The 21,278-nt window shown below is 40.0% G+C and overlaps 2 protein-coding genes across 2 annotated transcripts in view; both read right to left on the bottom strand.

Moving 5' to 3' along the window:
* Positions 1 to 21,278, bottom strand: part of LOC139740308 (endoplasmic reticulum aminopeptidase 1-like) — a 61,539-nt gene that overhangs the window by 12,957 nt on the left and 27,304 nt on the right. The window contains exons 3-6 of the mRNA XM_071650894.1: positions 10,818 to 10,938; positions 3,866 to 4,020; positions 2,674 to 2,787; positions 967 to 1,101 (exon numbers count right to left, since the gene is read on the bottom strand). Coding sequence (XP_071506995.1) covers positions 967 to 1,101; positions 2,674 to 2,787; positions 3,866 to 4,020; positions 10,818 to 10,938 — 525 coding nt within the window. The remainder of the gene's footprint in view (positions 1 to 966; positions 1,102 to 2,673; positions 2,788 to 3,865; positions 4,021 to 10,817; positions 10,939 to 21,278) is intronic.
* Positions 17,337 to 19,901, bottom strand: LOC139740312 (uncharacterized). Its single transcript, XM_071650906.1, has one exon. It carries the CDS (start codon positions 19,899 to 19,901, stop codon positions 17,337 to 17,339), a length of 2,565 nt encoding a protein of 854 aa, XP_071507007.1.

The raw sequence follows: 21,278 nt of genomic DNA, 5'->3' as shown, positions 1-21,278 counted from the left end.
TTTCTACATCACACAAATTTCCACTTTTAGAGTATATTATCTATCACTGGTGATGTCATGCATCCCATGTAGCATGCCGTTCGTTTACAACTAGAAGTCATCTATATCCACTCAGAAGTATGCCACATGCCGTTAAATTGCTGTATATTACCAGGGAGGTGGGATATGACGACACAATCCCTCTTGCAGCCTTTCTATCACCAGAGAATCATATAACCATAAATGTCTTACAGACATGACCATTTTGGCTGCAAATTGACTCTGGTGATCAATTGAAAATCAGGACCTGTCTGGAAGTCTGCTACACGGTGACTGGCATAACTAAGTAGAGGCACCTATCCATGTAGAGATATTGTTTAGTTGCTATTCTTGTAACATTCAATGTTATGCATCTATATCATGACTGTATCATTGGGAATTCAACTCTTTTCTCTCCAAACAACAACAACAACAACAACAACAACAAAATAGCTTCCCCAATGATGAAGACAAATTACTCTTTATTTGGTTTATTACTATGAAATTATGTGATTTTTTTTTTTAACGTTCTTGTTTCTAAACAAGTACATTGTACAACATACAAAGATCAATGCATTATATAATGAATTGCCCCTTCAAGTCAGCAGCTGAAACTAATTTAGAAACTGAAATATATGTTGCAGGTGAAAGTACTGTACCCTATCAGGCACATCTCTCCATCTATCTTCAATCTGTTTCAAATATTAAACTGCTAGTTTTCTCTCTTAACTTCATAAACTCAAGTAACTGGCAGAATGAATAAAAGTCTACTTACTGAAACATTTTCAAACAACAAACAAACAAACAAACAAACAAAAAACAAAAACAAAATAAGAAGAAAGAAGGGGGGGGGGGACTACCAACAGATGACTGATGAAAAAGAAGTTTACATTGACTCCACCAATGACAAGAGAGTCATGAGACCGGTATGTGTATTCCTTGACTCACCTTACTGTAAGAAATGGCATCAAAGATTTCACTGATCTCATCTGGGTTGTTCACAGGGACTGAGATGGGGTGTGAGTTGGCAAGCTGGTCCTCTCCCATTGCTGCGTGGGTGGAATCCAGTATAAACATGTCCATCTATACATAAGGAGGATAAAGATTAAGAACACAACTGATTCATCAGACAATATCTGGGTGCATGAGTTACGAACGACAATGGAAATATTAATATTTATGATACTGTATAAGTTCTTATTTTCGTGAGGGTTTTATTTTCACAAATTTTGCGATACACTGTTGGACTGCGAATTTTATCAACACGCGAAAATGTTGCCATACTGACTGCACCATTACCTATTATAGAATGGGTAGCGAGAATCCTGCGATCTAATTGGTCGAGAGCTATGTGTTTATTTATACTGGCCGCACGCTGAGTCACAGTGGTAAACATGTTATCGCGCACTTGTAGCAAGAGTACGCGCACTTGTAACAAAGGTTCTTGCATAAAGCAAGCATTCGCGCACTCAGTATGAGACGCCTATTGGCTAAAACAACCATGCATCAGTTTTTACTGATGCATGGTTCTGAAGAGAAACCATGCGTCCAGTAAAAACTGATGCATGATTTTCGGGCTCTCATCTATGGCAAGCCAAAAGGAAATGCATCCAGTAAATTTGTCATCGGGTAACACGATAGAAAAATGGGTTTTTGGCAAGAAAATCACCCATTCTATAAAACAGATGACGCACATGTCTTTTCGTGCGTCAGTCGGAATATAGTGTGCATGCGGTAACTATGGAATTTAGCCTAAACCCACTCGGCTTCGCCTCGTGTGTTAAGCATTCCATAGTTACCTTATGCACACAATTCCGACTGACGCTCTCAGACCTGTGCGTCATTTGTATACTGTCACAGCACATCCCATCCCAGTTTAGTTCCGAAAGAGCTGCTTCTGGGATCATCTTGTTAAAGTTTCAAGTCCCTTTACATATTATTACAACGAGGAAAGAAATCATGAATGTTAACCAATCAAGAATGGGATATTGTCAATGATATTATCAAGGGAGTCTTCATAAGCTTTGCAGTTAGGTTGGGAGGAGTAGCTTTTTAAAATTTGGCAAAGCAATAGATATAAAGCAAGGACACTACAAAGAGCTTAACAGATAGAGATTTTGCTTATTAAAAGGTGGGATCCACCTTTTATTAGGATTGCTTCCTTTAACTGTTTTGGATATTACAGCCATTTCAAAACTGATTTTCGTCAACTAAACTTTGAATTCCTTTTAGAATTGTATGCTCTTTAATATGTCATAAGTGGTTTCTAATTATCTTGCAAAACGTTAAAGCTGAATCCCCATCACAACCACAACTATACCATCCTTTTATAAGAAAGCGTAGTCTCTATCTCTATTCTCCATTTAGCACCTAACACCTCTGGGTAATTAGAATAATGCAATTAGTGCTCACACTAACTATCATGAGACAATTAGGAGGTTAATCAGCATAAGGCAATTATCCTGTTTGAACTGAAGATTTGTCAATGGGAAAAGAGTCTGTGCAATGATATCAATACAAATGCCAGTTACACACTCATCTTCAAGATTGCTAGTCAGCAACAGCCACAAGCTGCCTTATCTTACTCTGCAAAAAGTTGTCCACTTAAGTTGTCGTAAAAGAAGATGACCACATAAAGAAGATGAAAGCTCTCACCATATGCCATTCTGGCTGAAAATGATTAGCCCCGATGTACTCGACAAATGTTGCAAAGCCTTCATTTAGCCATAGATCATTCCACCACTCCATGGTGACCAGATTACCAAACCACTGCAGTCAGAGAAAGAAAATAATGAGAACAAAACTAATCATAATGACAGTCACATCGAGAACATGGACAAATGATTGACATTATTGCTTTCAAAACTCAACCCAACTTCCAAAATAGCCACAATAGAACATAAATTACAGAAGAATAAGTCTCCAATGCCTTATCTTATTTTGCAAAGTTTTTTCTTGTCAACACACAAACTGTAGACTATTCAAATTCATGAAATTCTTCTATCGAGATGTCACGTACGCTCATGATTTCTTTTATCATGGTTACTACCAAAAGAAAAAAACACTGATCAATTCATTGCTTATTTATGTCAATGTGGGGCAATTTGTCAATCAGTTGCAAACTGTAGAGCAAAGGTTAATCAGCAATCATGTATGGGATGAATACAACACATCTCTAGCTTTATGTCAATGATTATAGTAACCAAAGCCATGACTTCATAAACACAGTGTAACATTTATTAGTTATTTGATACCAGACAGCTAGTACGTTTGTGTGATTTTGTTTTCCGTGGTTCCTCATTTTGATCACACAAGAAAATGCATGACTAGTTTGTCTTATACAATTCACTGACAAGACTGTCTAGTCATACAATACAGCGGTCCAGAAGTAATGTCATAAACCCACAATTTGACTCTAAATACTGATAGACACAGACAGAAATGGAGGAGAACAGAGGAGCTACAGCTTAAGCATAAGTTTGATAGCTTACTACCAGTGCATATAAACTAAAACTACTGGGCACTTTTTATCAAACAAGAGTGTCAAAATCATCAAAGTGTTTGCTAGAAGAGTAGATACGCATATGAACATGGGGGATGGGGGAGGGAGGGAGGGGGAGGACAGAAATAGACAACAGAGAGGGAGGGAAGAAAGAGAGATAGATAGGGAAAAACGGAGAAGGGAAGGGGCAGAGAGGGAGGCCTGAGGGGAAGAGAGAGACAGAAAGGGAAGGAAGAGAAAGATATAGAGAGAGATAGATATATATGTAGAGAGAGGAAGGTGGGGGTCAGTGTATATATACACCTGCCAGCATTATTCAACACATCTCATCCGAGGAATAAATACCTGGTGAGCAAGTTCGTGGGTGATGGTGACAACGATCCAGGATTCTCGTCCCGCCGACGTCACGTTGGGTTTGTAGAGCACGGAGGCTTCTCGGTAAGTTATGAGTCCCCAGTTTTCCATGGCTCCAGCCGAGAAGTCTGGGATTGCTATCATGTCTTGAGCATGAGATAAAAAATACATGAAGAAAATTTGTATTTAAGAACACATCATAACTCATGACCAGAATTATACCACTTTACAAATATCGGTGTCATTATCAATCAGTACTATCATTATTACCATCATCATTGTCATCATGATAAAACTTCGCATTATATTCATTAGTATATCTTTTCATTAAATGCATGTCCTTGAATTCTTGTGTCCTCCATATTTGGCAATATATTACCGTACACACCCACTGAACATTTGACAATAAAACTTCATAATAAATGAATTTGAATGCTTCTTGATCACACACAGATAAATGTTGCCTGTGTTTTCTCAAGTAATTTACTTACACTGAACATGTAATTATAAGTTTTGACTGAAATTTGATTTGCCATCAGCTTCTATCAAGAAATTTTAAAGACATATCTGTCAAAGCATTAAAAAGAAATGCCAAAATAAAAACAACAACCTCTTTTGTTCCTTTTACTTTTGGTCATTTCACTTCAGTGAAGGTTGTTTTGTTGATAGGTCCATTACACCAAAGTGCACATGAAGATCATCTACACTCTCTTTCATATATGATGGAAAATTACTAGTAAATTGTAACTGAAACTTTTATATCAGATACATGTTATTTCTCAGCAGGCATTTTGGCATTGTTGTCCCTACACATCATGCCATTGGAAAATGAATATTTATTGCAACAGTTGCACGATTCCCTGCTAGGAATCCCTTCAGCCTTCAATCTCTTAACTTGTTACAAGGATAGTGACATGACGTAAATGATTGACCATTTCTCTTACAACAGGAATAGTGACCATCTCACTTAATTGAAACACTACTAGGGCGAACCCCCAGTCGACTGATGATTTGCAATGCTGTCGGTTCAGGAGAGAAGATGCCAGGTCGCTAAAATTGAATTACGTAACACTCTCATTTAAATTTTCTTCCCACTGCTTTCTCTTTACTAGGATAAATGATTGACCGTTCTCTTAGGACATGTTTTTGTTGTCAGCAAAAGTGACCATCTTACTATACTTCGATGAAACACTACTACCGTGAATCCCGCCGACTGATGAATTACAATGCTACCGGATCAAGGAGCTAAGATGCCTGGTTGCTGAAATTAGATTACGTAACACTCTCACTTGAATTAGCTGGATATTCACTTGTCAGGTCATTGACATTGTACACAGTAGTGGTTATCTACTGGCTGTGTACAAAGTGAGTGCAGAGTGTATCTCTATACATAAAGTCGGCACAATGTCATTCAAAGGTGATAAAATATTCATTGGAGAGACCACAGCAAGAAACAATGGGAAGTAGTCGCTGTAAAAACTTTCATTACCACTAGTTTTATTGGCAAGAACAATTAAACAAAAATTTTTTTCTTAATGTGATGTCACTATCAAAGTGGTGCACACAAAAAGGTGACAAGTGACTATGATGAAATATGTTTCATGTAAAATTTGTACACACACACACATACACAGACACACAACATTTACAATGCAAATACCGGTATGGTAGAAAGTACCTTGATTTTGACACAATTAACAGTATTCAATAAAATGTCTCATCGAAAGTATCCTGAACAAAATACTAGCTTCCTCAGAATCAGAATAGCATTATCTACCATAAATGTAAAAGCTAAATGTTAAGACATCTTTCTCTATACTCTGTTCAGGTGCATCATATCATGAGGTATTGGACTATTGCCTGTGAAGATGCTCTACATACCTACATTCTCAATGCCCGTATTATTTTTTCAACCCGTGTTGAATGTTACAGGTACACCTACTTTGAGAGGGACTCCTATTTTGATATGGTTACCACTACAAATAGAAAGAAATGTGTGATCCTTCAAATGTATCGCATTCACCATTTACTAAATTGCCCCAAGCCTGCTGGAAATGTCCCCTCTCTAAAAGGCTGTTTGAACAAACATCTCAAAGTCTGCATCTCACAGTTTTCCAGCACCTCTTCCCCCCACTTACCTCCTCCCACATTTACTGCCTCCCTCCCTTCCACCCCACCCCCATTCCCACCCCCACCCCACCCCCTATTTTGTCATCTAAGCTTCTCTACCCTTTCAAGCCTTTCAAGCATTCTTTCAGCAGGTAGTGGCCCTACTACTTTCCTGGAAAACTCTTGCCAACCGGTATATTTGAGGGAGCCTGAGAGCTATCCACATCACACTCCTTCTAACTGATCGTGTTGGATGCATGCTAATGAAGATTGCTCTTAATCTCTAGGTGTCCAAACAACACTGGCCCACACAAAATTGATCATGTTCTGGGCACTTTTCTGAGTCTGTGGGGTTTTTTTGGAGTAGAAGTTGCACAGCTCAGCATAAGAAATTTCACATTGGAACATATCAGATGTAATAGCAATTACCCTTGAATGTGATGCCTTATCTCAGATTCTTCCTAGTCTGGTTACACTGTCATTTTAACTTGAATTGGACACTAAACAAACTGACAGGGTAACACGATACTCTTGATTGGTATGTAAATAACATACTAGATTTTGCAACAACACCACTTTCTCATTCCATTCCTGGTTGATAGCATTAGAGCATCAACAAACACTATTTAGACAAGCAGAATACCACAAAAGTGAAAATTTTCCATACTTTGCATGACCAGAAACTATTGCAAAAATAAAAGCACAGATATACATTGTACTTTGTGCTGGTTATATGTACCACTATAATGTCTTGATTCCTTGGAATAAATTCACACAAATTAATTTTATTTGGCAGAGCATGAAAAAATTACTCAAGCAAATATTTTCACTTCTACAGTATCATATATGGAAAATTGTAGCAAATCTTTCATTAAGTTTGTGAAGCTGATTACTTAATCATCTATTACACATGGAATGCCATCAATGGTATGTGTTTGCAATGACTTTTAATAAACCAAGCATATAAACAATCTTAACAGACTTGTAATCCTTTATTCTTTTAGGATTTAGCCATGTTTGAATAAAATGGTTGAAGTGTACACTAGTCATCCCCTTTTACTGCCTACCAGGCATATAAAATATGACCATTTTTTGAAATCAGATGACGCTATTACACTACCACATGAATTTCCAGCATGTCCCTCTAACTTCTTTTCTGCTCCTTTAAACTGTGATGCTGGTGATGAGAATAAATGGAAACATAATCAAATAAGTGCATCAAAGTGGCTTAAAATATTATCACGCAGCCTCCTCAACTGCCTTGCCACTCAAATTGCCTACCCCTTGAAGTGCTCATGCACTTAGCTGTAACTTGCAAAAGATACATCAACATTGGCATAATGTGGGGTATACTTCCCCCTTTCTCCTTCTGTTATTGAGTGCAGAAAACTGCAAAAAGAAAAAAAAAAGTGTTCTCTTGGCAAAGATATCAGGTGTTGAACTCCACCTTTGTTTTCATGAAATAGCATGCTGTGTATGGACATGTACTGGACTATTTCACAACTTACTCCTCCACATCTTCGATGCTACATTCACATCTTACTCTGATAATACACAAAACACACACACAACACCTTTCTCGTTCACACCACTCTTCCTTTCCACACACAGCATTACTGGCTTACCGCAGTCATGCTGTGCTACAATGGGCAAAATGGTTTACATGTACAGTTGAACCTCTCGTATCCGGACAAGTCGGGACCGGGGCTCATCCGGATAAGGAATTTGGCCGGATACGGGAGACTCAATGCTTTATACATGTACATATACATACACATGTACTGATGTAGCCCATTGTAGTACCACATGTAGTAATGTGTATACTGCAACCTTTTCATTGTTACATTTGGGGATGTTTGGGGATGTTAAAATGTCTGAGGGTAAGCAATTTGGAAGGAAATTTGATGTAACGTATGTTAATCATGTTGGAAGTAATATGTAATTCATGTGTGTTTGTGTAGGAGTTCTCAAGGAGTTGGGAATCCCCCTTTCCTCCCGTAATTATAAAAAAAAAAAAAAATCACGGCGAGATTGCGTCCGTGTAATAGAGAGATCCGGATAAAGGGAGGCCGGATAATAGAGGTTCAACTGTATATGAGAAAAAAAAAAGTCAGGATGAATAGGAAACAGGCGATATTCTATCTGACCTTCAGGATTCATACCAAGATGAAATTAACTTAATGATCATCCATACCTGAAACGACAGAGGTGTTGTCATGCATACTGACCAAATAATTAATTGCTTTATTCTTTCTCACATAGGGCATCTTCAAGCAACCTACTTAATTCATGATGGCACGGGGTAATGATTGTCCTACGGTCAAATCCTGGTCCCAACTGGCATTCACCTAAATGCCATAGGTTCATCACTTACAAGTAAGAGGTATCAATCTTAAACTATGCTTTAAGATACGAGTCTCGGAATTGGTTGCATTATGGCAGAGCGAAAAGCAATTGAGAGCCGGCGCAAGGAGAGAAAGGATTGCAATGTGTCTCGTCTTACACAAACATGGTCTTTCAAGCAAAGCATTCCGGCCGGGCTCAAAAAGGGATTGTCTGCGGCGATGTTATGACAGCGTGGGTAATGTGGACACACTCGCTCGCAATGTAATGACTGCCCAACGGGGGGCCCTCGGGGTTGACTTCTTGATCAGTGCTCTCAGGCAGCCAAGCAGTAGCTTTGAAATCAAATCTAGGAGTCACTTTGATGTGGTATACTAGTTTGCAAAAATGGATACATTCACTCGGCGTACATGAAAACAAAGTACTGTGAAATATTGCTTTAAAAAAATGGACTTCGTTATATCTACATTTGGTGATGACTCACTGTCAAAAACATACTAGCTAAACCTGGATTATTGGAGAGTGTGTCCTCCATCCTGCATCTCCTCACATGCTTCATGTCAAAATGTGATGTTCAGTTTTGAGACATGCCAGACATTTTCACAACATTTTCTAGAAGGAAAGGTATTTCCCTTACCTTCAAAGAACTACCCCCACCCCCATCACATACCCTCTTGCATTAAAACAAAGGAAAAAATGGGAGCAGTGTAAGAGAAAGGATCCTCAAGTAGAATTCTGGGTCTTCGGCGTAATCGGAGATGATCAGCAGACGGGAGGGGATGAGTAATAACGTCATGCATTATTCGCAGTATAAATCAAGTCCAAGGCACGACCGGCACACATACTCCGACACCTAATCTCGCAACAGCGATGGGAGACAAATGGATGGGGCAGGCATCGCTTTCACTTAAAACGAGTATACTCGGGTTAGATTCACTTTAATCCAATAACAGCTGCAGGAACAGAAATTTGGGCACTCAAACAGAAATGCAGCTGCAATTGCACGGGTCATGAAATATGCAATGGCCAAGTTCGCCAGCAAAATAATACAGATTCAAGCCAAATGCGCATTCTCGCAGGAAATATTGGACATGAAAATCAAGTCAACGAAACTTGAGCTGACAGTTTGGGGTTACACTCTGCTTCGCGAGCAACAATCAGGACCTCGCACACGGCTAGCAGTGACTGCCACACTGACACTAGACAAAGGAATCGGTTTCTAGCATTGCTTACATCCGTTGCGAGAGGAGGGACCCTAATCATTTTTTGACACAAGATTCTCTCACACCCAATACATCACTGCAGGATGACTTTAGAAACTCTTCATTAATTAAGAAGAAGAAATACTGTCACTGTTGCAGTATGCTGTCTGTCTAGTCTTAAAGGGCTTATTTGATAACAGACAGTCAACTTGTCTGAAACATTCAGCCTCCAGACCTGTTTGTTTCTTCCTTCTTTGAGAACTCAGTCAAGAGAACACATCAATGACAGACTTTAGAGGGATGGTATAGTTTTGGTGGAGACCAAACTTCAGGTTTCTAACAATTTTGGGTGAGATAATGAAAAGCCTCTTTTGAAATATGAGAGAGCATGTAATTCCAAGAGGAATTCAATGTTTATTTGATGAAAATTGGTTTTGATGTGGCTGAGATATCCAAAACGAAGCAATCCTAAAAAAACGGTGGGACCTAACTTTTGTTAGGATCGTTTTGTTTTACTTTGGATTTGGATATCTCAGCCATTTCAAAACCGATTTTCATCGAATGGACTTTGAATTCCTCTTAGAATTGTATGCTCTTTAACATTTCATAAAGTAGTTTCACAGCATCTTGCAAAAAATTAAAGGCTGAATCCTCATCTCAACCAATACTATACCACCCCTTTAATCCAATCATTTCACCAATTCAAAACCAACCTCAAAACAATACAACACGGTGCTGGTGATATCTGAAACAAATCTACAGCCTTAAAAAAAAATAAAGTCGAAGGGAGAATGTTGCCACAGAAAAAAAAAAAGAATAAATAAATACAAAAAATAATAATGAAATAATCTCCCTATCAATTTGGCAACTTTAAATACTGCATCTGCATTCTACTGGAGAAAATTTAGATAAAATTGGTAAAGTTCATTACATCTGCACAAATTAGGAAAAGAACCCACAAAAATATGACAAAAAATATGATTAATCCAATCTTCTACAATATGTTGCCAATTTAGGAATTAGTTATACCTTTAGCAATTTAGAGGAAATGAAAATCCTGAAATAGAAATGAATAATAATACATGTCCACCACTGGGCTCAAATGGTAAATTATCTTTATTGCACCTTATGAAAATACTCCCAATACATACAAATCAAAATCAAAAGATAGAGTGTAAATCACAAAATATGGCTTCTTGGACTGTATGGGTGAAATGATGACGAAACTGTGTAGTTCTTATTTTCTGGACTCCATGTATCTTTGAGATAGTAAAGCTGGCAGGCAATACCTTGTTTTGGGAGAGGGTAGTCGATGTCAAAGAGGGTCTCGTAGAATGGAATGGTTTTGTTGACAACTTCCAGGGCCAACTGAGCTTGGCTAATTTGTTCCGCTGGAGCATAAACAGCGACCTGCAATCCAAAAGAGAAAACAAAATACATAGAGTTTGTGAGGATGGGAAATGGTTCCTTTAACATTAACTGTCTGCATATCTTAACACACAAATAAGCATTACATACCGTCCTAATGTAAAAAATACATTTTGTAGCAATTCATTAATAAAACAAGCAAACAGGAAAGACACAAAAATAAGCAAACAAAGATATTCTGTAAAACTCACAGATACCAGGACTCTTCCAAGCAGGAAAAAAGGAGCTAGATTTCTGAATCATTAAGCCTCAGCAAAGTGCACACATCAGTCTCCTTGCATTCTTAAAGGAGACCTCCGGATGATTTTCAAATTTTTACATTTGAGCAACTATAAATTAGTTATACTGAGGACAGAGTTTCAGAATTAGCGATAATTGGGATGAAGAATAAGAATATTTTCAAAATTTAGAACAAATTGCAATGAACAAGGATGATAACATGGCAGAGTCACCATAAGAATGCATGAGTTGGGGCTCAAGGAAGAAGAACAAAAGAAGACATGCATAGATTATACACAGGTGAACTCGCAAGCAAGCTGTATTGTAACGGAATTACACTGCTACATTTCTGAAATATATGTGAACCTCCTATGTCATCATTCTTGTTCAGTGTAACTTGTTTAAGATTTTTTCAAAGTATTGTTTCTCTGCTCAAGAACCACAACAGATTCCACAAATCTATACACGGAGTTGTCGATTTATGTACTACATGATGAGAAATTATGAAAATCGCCTGGAATGTCCCTTTAATAACAATGCTGATCATTTATGGTAGAACACAGTAGATGATATCCCTTTGAGGTATTGTGATCTGGAAACCACACACTTTTGTTTGAAAATAGGTGCGCGGTCAGACGAGCAACAGATCAAGAAGTTTAAGATCGCGAATTCTTCATGTTCTTTTGTCATGTGGCAACACTGGCAGCTGAACTTCTCAATCTTTGGATCAAGAAGTTTGGGTCATTAGTGCGCGTGCGCCCAAGAAAGAGGAAAGAGCGTGCTGTCTGATGGCTCGTGATTGTGATGTAACAATGCACACCTGAATATGACAATGGCCTCGCGCTTCGGAAACACCGCCCACAAACAGGTGGTGGACTGGTCGCCTAAAAAAGATCGCAAAATTCAGTTGCCAGTGGTGACACTTGCAAGAGATCGAGAAGTTTGGAGGGGTAGGGGAAATATCCCTAGTTAGAGTGGGAAGTTTTGCGGGGAGTTTGCGGTCACACTGGCAAAACTTTGAGATCTTAAAGATTGCAATCTTAAACATCTCGATCTTTTGCCAGTCTGACCGTGAATAATGTGTACCCTCTGCCAATAACATCTGATACTTGAACGCTTTGCCATATCTATAATATGAGGATATGTGATGTCAGCAACACAGTTAGTGATCCTTGGTAAGAAAACAGAAAAATCAAACAGATTCAGCCTAGGATAATGGTAAGCACAAAAATACTATTAACAATGCACTGGTAATGATTCTTTTAACTTCCTTGAATGATGCATCCCCAATTTGCTCAGCATAAGACATTTTCCTTTCTCATCTCAAGGGCTACATTAAAATTATTAATCTAATATCGTGATGTATTCAACACTAAAATTTTGTTCCAAGATCAACCAGCCAAATTCTATTTCAAGCCAAGGCACAACTTTCTAAATTCAGCTCTCGGATACCAGCACCTTCTTCCATCTAAATCATATTCAAGAAGACATGGTATATCAAGTAGGCAAGGAAAGTTTTTGAAAAGATTATCGCTTACAAGACCGTCTTCACAAACAGTTTGTGCAAAATACTCTATTCCTGAAAATCAAGTTATCAAAGTATGATGCCACTCATATCCATATTTGATCTGGACAACACTACATGGTCTTCAGAAATTTTTTGTCACTCTGTTTCATTGAATGGTATCAAATTGGAAGTCAGAACGTTTTTCATAATTTCATATCATATAGTGTACATAAATCGACAGCTCCATGTATAGACTTATGGAATTTATCATGGTCCTTGAGCAGATAAACGAATACTCTGAAAAAACTAAAACAAATTACACTGAACAAGGATGATGACGTAGGAGGCTCCCATATTCCAGTAATGTAGCAATGTAATTCCCATTACCATACCACTTGCTGAACTAGTTCACCTAGAATTTATGCGTGCTTTCTTCTTTTGTTCAGCTTCCTTGAGCATCCAATCATGCATTGTTACATGAAGCTGCTATGTCATCATCCTTGTTTATTGTGATTTTTTATGATTTTATGAAAACATTCTTACTCCTCATCGCAATCACTACAATCATTCTGAAACTCTGTACCAAGTATAACCAATATATAGATGTTCAAATGCTTAAGTCTGAAAATCATCTGGAGGTCTCCTTTAAAGGAGAAGTCCGGGCGATTTTGAAAAAAAATTAATCAAAATCTACATAAATAAAGGACCATAATGACTAAGTTTCATTGAAAAAGACCCTCCCAACTCGCCACAATCGATTTTTTAGCATCACTAATTTTGAATCGTAACCGTTCGATTTCTGTACGCCGGCGAGAAAGATCACGTGACAGCGTGACGTATCATCCTCACATTGCTTTTTGCTTGGAGCGTCAGCTGGCTCGGGGGAGCCCTGCTTGAGCAACGGTGATACGGGCCAAGCAAGCGGTAGTAGCGTACCGCTCAACAGTCTCTGACCACACAGCGGATGCACGCGGCATGATCTATTGCTTCATTAAAAAAATGCCGATGTGTCAAGTGTTAGGGTGTTGTCAATACTTCAACTTTACTAGTAAGTCTTCAAATTGAAGAAATATTTCGATTTTAAATTGATATTTATCCACGATACTACCTTTACATGATCCTGAATGCTACAACACGCAGCCCGATTACGCTGTGTGTATTGGGCTGCTGGTCGTAGTTACCGGCGCGGCGCGGCGGCGGTACCAAGCTGGCGCTGGCGTTTCTTCCGCGGTTCAAGTTACATGTATACTGTCGTATTTTATCACCGTCAGACACACTTTTCAACAGTCTCGGACAACAAAAGAGGCAATAATTCTGACATTGACAGACTGATTTCAGATTGTTCACACTCAGAAGTCGAAAAAACGATCGCGGATTGTGATAGCACTTGGCAGCAGCAGACGTAAATGTATGCCTGCACAGCCCGACAACAGCTAATGCATTGTAAGTGATGGGGTGGACACTAATAAGTACGGCAGTATTATAATACATACATATTTCAATTTAAACGAAAATGTTATAGCATTGCAATTATTTTACATTAATCTTTGAAGATTTTATATAGATATATAACGAAGATTATTTGAATAAAGGAATACAGCGTTTGGCAACAGCACTCCTAAATCGGTGTACGGTCTCCTGCAGTAGCGCCGACAAGGCACACCTATGCAGGCATGCAGATACTGCCCGCAGTCAGCAGTGCAATGGGAGATCGATGCGTAGCTGGGCTTCGCTCGCGGTGCTCTCAGCTGAGGAAACTGCGCCCGATACGTCACGCGCGATGCATCCTGGGACAGATAGTACGAAGGGCAGCTCGCGACGGATTCGAACATGAAGAATTACCTTATTTTTAAAAAAATCATAGTAAATGTATCTGACGGTCTTTTCTCGTCAGGAAAAGGGTAATAGGTTCATTAAATATTGTTCTTTACACATGAAACGGCTGATAATCGTCCGGACTTCCCCTTTAATATAACTTGAGACCAGTGATGCACTTTAGAGAAGGTATTACTGACACCTAGCACTGCCTAGCAGCTAGGTGTAAGCAAAGAACTACCACTTTGAGATATCTACCCAACTACACCACATAGAATCTCACCTAGTCTACACACAATCAGACCAAAACACTGTTTTGCAATCCACTGATAAAAACTACCAGCTGACAAACTCACAAGATAGTCACGAAATTTAGTACCACTGGTTCTAAACTGATGAAATTTGAACGGTTACTGTTGACTGTACATTTATTATAATGTACGTCATTGGGTTTCAATTTGAATCAATCTCTGAATAGACTGGAACATCAAAGTTCAAGGTAAATGAGACCAGTATTATCACAACAATAACACTCGAATTGTCCTGAGGTCTTCTACAACTATGTTCTATGGGAGCCTCAAATTAGATGCCTCAGCTATGCTACTGTGTTGTCATCTGTTTTTCAAACAAAAAATGTATTAAGGGGAATAAAATACAAATCTTCTATGAATTTGTGGACAGAAATCAAAGTCCTCTATCTGACAAAGGAATTTCAACACATTTTCTTTCTTTTTTTCTTTTCTTTTTTACATAAGACCTGAATGACTTATGTTTCATGACACACGAGTTAAGCCCTCATTACATCCATTAAATTAATTCCTGGATCATACATAAATGCCACATTATATGACCTTTCAACTTACAAATGGTTGTAACTTCCTGAATTCTTCTCACATTTTCCTAAACAATCAGTGCAGCTTTAAATGCAACACAGGGGTAGATTCTCCCCGAGTCTTGACATTCCGTTTCTCAATACCTATGGCTGTATTCTGTGACTAGTGTTTTCTAGATCACATGTCACATATGACTCCACATAAACCACATAGTATCAATACATGGGCCTCATTAAAAACAGAGCTTTGAGTGCCCTTTCTCCATCTTCTGCCGTAAATGAAGCCCATATCTGCCCCTTAAGTGCATTCCTCATGCATGAATTCACTGGTAAAAGGGTCCATTATTTGAACTGCATCCTAAACTCTACGCTGCACACACGTAAAAGCAGAGGTTTCCTGTACCTTAAAAGATGAAAAACAAAGTGAGTGGTTATTTTAACACTACACATGAAACAAAATAAGGGGAAATCAATCTTGTGAGGCTAGTCAAAGCATAATTTTGCCTAGCGCTTTCTTTTTCAAAGTTATAACCTGCATCGATCTGCAGATTTTGGTTAGTATATATATGAATTTCTAATAATCATACATGCTCTGGCCTGTCCAAGAAATAAACACTAACCTACCAAGAATGGATATGCGTGCAAGGTCTTCATTCATGACTGTATCCACAGACTACATGTACATGTACAGCATTGCCTTGGAGTCGGAGGCCACGCCGCCAACAGAGGAAACTCACAGCACTTAAATGCATGTATGTAATTGAACCTGCAGGCGCCGCAGAATGGCCTGTAGAAGGTACAGGTGGTGGCCATAATTTAACCCTTTAATAACCAACTAGCAGCCAAAAACCCTATGATCTACTCTACCACACTGAGGTACATTCACAACGGAAAAGGTATCCTCCTACTAGACAGTCTGCAGACTATAGATATTCCACAAGGCAGGTGATATGACCTCTGTGGACTGTTGGGGGCTTGCACCTGTCTTGTAATGCAATTTACATTAACCTCCTATGACTGCCTTCCTCTACAGGTGCATCGAGTATAACTGTTAACTTCTTTTGACTGCCATTTGATGTTGTTGTTTAGAAGTGTTGCTCGAGGAGGGAATAGACTGGATATAAATGGCACAACCCATCAGTGAGTGCACACTTAAGTTTTCTAGAGCAAGATGATGGTATCCATCATCTCTTACTGGGCAAGAATTTAAAGGCACATAGATCCGGTGGTTGCAGGGGCGCTGTTGGATGATACTGCCGATCACCGTTAGCAATGATACGAAGATTGCTGAAATTGAGCTGTCATGAGTAAAGCGCGTAGGTGTTGCTAGGTAACGTTGCCTTCATTGTCTTCTGCGCATCACGCAATCTGTAGTGATGCCAGGGTGCATGCTTCTTAGTATGATGTCACAGAAGAAGTTTGCTAAAGCTGTCATCATCAGCTGAATCGTGAGCCGAACTGTGATCGGACTACAGACTACAGTTGATCGGAATTTTTCGGCTCGTGGAAATGGGAGTCGATAGCATAGGTCTCTGTAGGAAACTTGCGCCGTGCGTCCACGTACGCATTCGACCAAACCACCGGGTCTATGTGCCTTTAAGAAATCATCTCATGTCAACTTAACTTCAATGCATTGTGGCATGACCACAATTACAGGTAATATTAATATACAGAGATGCCAACTTTTGGAAATCAGAATTAGGGAGGATTTGCAACTGACACCAAATAATGTGCGCGAAGCGCACATCTCGAGCGCGGAGCGCTCGACCCTTGCGGCGGGGTCCAGGGCCCGCCTTAGGGCCCTGGAAGCTCTGGGGTTCTAGACGCTCTCTAGTGCTCTCTGAGCCCTATTTTGGAGCATTTAACATGTTAAAAATTCCCATTTTTTTAAACAAAAAAAAGGGGAAAATTGTGCACTTTTCAATGTTACATGTATGTTAATATTAGTAAGTTAGGGGACAATCAAAGATTAACAAAAAGCAAAAAAGCAGCAATATTTTTCTTACCTTACTGGCTGGTACTACTGCTGCTTGCTTTTTCCATGGCAGCTTTGCTGAGTGATAGCTGTGTGGCTTTTTTAGCCCTTCGGATAATGTCTTTGCTGTATTCTCTCTGGTAGCAAGGGGTGCTATGAGCTAGTTTTTCAATTAAGAGTGCTTCCAGGGTTTTGACGCTCAAATTGGGACGAAATTCAGTATGATTCTTCCGTACAAGACTGAATGCCCGCTCACATGATGCGTTCGAATGAGGAATGACCAAGATTCCCTTCATCACTTTGCTCAAATTAGGATACTTCTTGGCACCAGTGCAGGGATCTGTGAGCTGTGAAATCCGATGCCACTGCTCATCCACTCTCACTATCTCAGTAGCAATTGTAGGTATGGAGGCGTCTGCCTGGTAGTGAGCAAATTCACTCTCAAGACTGTCTACAATGTCACTATCACCGTCACTGAACAGACAGGGGAATTTCTTGATGAAAAACTCCACACAGTCAAACCCCACTTCTTGGTGTAGCTTAACATCCAGCACCTGAGCATGCTTGGCTAATTCATCATCTAGCGGCCAGGTTTTGAAGATGTAATTGCAGGCTTTCACATAATATGAGCGAACTGCACTGAAGAAACCTTGGATGTCTGACTCACTCAGAGTGAAGGTGGATTTCTTGAGCCTCCTTTGTTCCCTTATATACAGTTTGGCATCGTTCCCAATCATGAGGTCCTCATCATTCTTCTGATGATTTCTGTCAGAGAAGGGTACATTTACCAGAGCAACCGATGACACTGATGATGGTTTCAAAAACCGTACGAAGATATCTTTCAGAAGACCATTCAGTTCTCTGTGCAGGAGATGAATACAGGGTTCGTCTCTTTGGAGCAGAAGATTCCCCTTCTCAAAAAGCTTGTTAGCATATCGAAGGAAGAAACAATAGAGTTTTGTTTGTGGAGACAAGAACATCCTGTTGACACGTTTTTCTCTAGATTCCTGCACAGTGTTTGAGGAAGATGCGTTTTTAGTTGTAGAACTCGTAGTACACTTAGCCGCAGGGCGATCACACTTGCGTTTACTGCCAGCAGAAGAGGTCAGACTCGTAGTACCAGATTCAATTTTACGTTTGAGGAGAGAGCTTGAGGTAGGTGCAGCCAAGGAAGAAGGCCTCTGATTCGAAGGTTTTGCTGAGCCTGAGCTTCTATCAAGTGATTTGGCAAAAGCAGAACTTAACTTGGGTCCTTCTTTGCCTGTAGATGGGACTACAGTCTTTCTCGACTCTGAAGGGATCTGCTTTGTAGATGAACGTGATGAAGGGCCGGTGATGCTACCTGCTCTAAGCATTGGTTTTGGTGCTGTCCCTGCTGTCTTCTTCGCAGCAGATACTGCAGTGGTAGTGGTGAATGCTGCTCCACTAGTGCTTGATCCTGCAGTGCCAGTACTGGCAGTAGATACAGTGCCGTCCTTCTTGCTCGTTGTTAGAGTCTTGGCTACAGTTGGTTGCATTTTTCTTCGTACTTCCTCTTTGAAGAAGAGGCGAAGTGGCTCCCACTGTTCAATCAGCCTGTCTATGCACTGGCCAAGGGACAGCCACCTTGTTGCGACATGCTTTAGAATCTTGTGTGTCGGGGCATCACAGAGCTCTTGCAGTGCTTTCACTCCTTTGACGCGTTTACTACTTTTGTCCAAGTAGTAGTAAATATCGATGAGAAAGTCATCTAATTCAATGGGTAAGGCCTGAGCCGCCTTCTTGGCCGTATTGTGCATCATATGGCAAGGGCATCCCATGATATAGCACTCTGGATTTTGTTTGTGGATATAAGCAGCGACTCCTTTGTGCTTGCCCACCATGACAGAGGCATTATCAGCACAAAAGGAAACACAATTTCCCCACGGAATTTTCCTGTCACTGAACTCATGATCAAGCAGTTTGAAAATGTTTTCTCCAGTGGAATCTTGTTTGCACGCAGGCAAACTTAGCAAACCTTGCTTCACAATCCCAGCACTGTTGTCATAGTACGAAATCAGGACAGGATATAGCTGGGCCTCACCACTGTCATTGCTACCGTCTGTAGCTAGGCTAAATGGAGCTAGTCTAGCAATATCTGCAATAGATGAAGCAGTAACATTTGACAACTCACCAATTATTGCTGAAGTTTTTGTTCTTGCACATCCATACTTTGAAGCAACTTTTGAATCTGGAAACATCTTTTGAAATAGAGGTCCAGCATGATCCGAGACTGATATGGGCAAGTTATGTTCCACAATAAATCCACTAAAGAGAAGTTCCGCTCGGGTAACATCCTCTTCCTCGCTTGTCCCTTGTTTGGTGAAATAATTCAGAAGTGTACCGGTACTCGTGCTCGAAGATCTCTCCTTCGCAATGTCCGTGTGCCGTTTGCTTCCAACGTGCTTCCGAATATCATCGCGACCTCCGTGCTCAACTGAAATATCAACGCTGCACACTGTACAATACGCATGATGAATTCCTCTTTCAGACTTTCGAATACACGGGTATTGGAGACTGTATTCGGTCTTGTACTTCTGAGACCATTTCTTGGTCTTCGCATGCTTCTTTTCCGCCATTTCGTAACCAACATCGAAGGCTTGAAGCATCGGTAACTTCGAAGTCGATGTTCCACAGCTGCGGCGCGACTCGTAGAACTCTAGCGGCTGTTATACACGGCACGGTGGTCGCGACCGCCGGGCTGGTACGGGGCCCAGCTGCATGCAGTGAGCGTATCGCATGCATATACACTGTGCATACATGGGATGCCGCATGCACTGTACTGTACACATAAAGCATGCACTAAATATCAGTGAATGATCGCATAAGCGAGATCCAGACCCAATGTTTCGCTGCTCCTCATTTGAATTTGCAATTTTTTACGTACAATTTGGTAGCAGCGAACATTATGGAGTTACCACATGCTATACGTAGCAGACGATGTTTTTCATTCAATTCTCATACTAGTACATTCTGATTAGTGAACAGTGCAAAAATATCGAAATTTCGGGAGGATAAGGATAGTGATCGTAAGGGCGGGAGTTTGGGTGAATTTTCGGGAGCCTCCCGATGAAATCGGGAGGGTTGGCATCTCTGAATATATAGTGGTCCTTCTGGCTGTAAATTTCTTTCTGCAGACAATATGCATGCTCTACCAGTTTCATCGTACATCTACCTGGTTATACCTGCATTATGATGCCTTTGCCCTTCACTGTATATAAGATCCCACATGTTACTTTACCAGCTTTCCATTGACAATCTTACCACTCTTCCTTCCTTTTTTTTTTTTTTTCAATTTGCCTGTTTCTGCGTGTGGCTTTTTATCATGGGGAGGCAGTGTGGGTCATAGACGAGATGGCCTTTTTTAACATCCAGACAGCCTCCTCGCACATATCAAACTCTTGTTAATCTCCAAGTAATACACTGTCATGCTTCATGCTAACATACATGTATACTGTATTATGTCCCTTGTTGAAATGCTAAACATTACATTTCTATTTCTCACAGAGTTTCATTTACCCTGGTATTAGTTACATAAATTTGTACACACAGAGATGGTGATAGATAGACAGGGAGAAATTTAGAAAGAAAGAGAGAGAGAGAGAAGGAGAGCTGACATCCATATGTGGAAATGCTATTTGGCGAAGTACAATTCACGAGCTCTGTTTACCATGGCAACCATCCTCGCTCTTCCAGGCTTTTCCAGCTTTCGGGATTGATGAGGGCATTGCTGTGACATTAAGCCTCAAATTCAACAGCGGAGGGACTCTGTCTTCCCCAGACACGGCAGCTCCCCTTCCCTCGCTTGGCAGCTGAAAGTTCTTTTTTTGTCGCGTTCGTTATAAAATGCACTTCTAATCAGAAACGCTGGTGGCATTTACAATAGCACGTATGATGGGAGTCCATTGAGAGTGGATAAAAGGTGGGCAATGCCGATCTTAACACACAGCAATTAC

Source organism: Diadema antillarum, unplaced genomic scaffold (assembly GCF_040938485.1).
Source record: "Diadema antillarum isolate AM-2024a unplaced genomic scaffold, OU_Dant_1.0 seq00000847_RagTag, whole genome shotgun sequence".
NCBI lineage: Eukaryota > Metazoa > Echinodermata > Echinoidea > Diadematoida > Diadematidae > Diadema > Diadema antillarum.
This window is presented reverse-complemented; position numbering and strand designations above follow the sequence as displayed.

Bases quoted from the DNA above. Each gene is read 5' to 3' on its own strand.
- LOC139740312 (XM_071650906.1), bottom strand. From the start codon at position 19,901: ATGGCGGAAAAGAAGCATGCGAAGACCAAGAAATGGTCTCAGAAGTAC.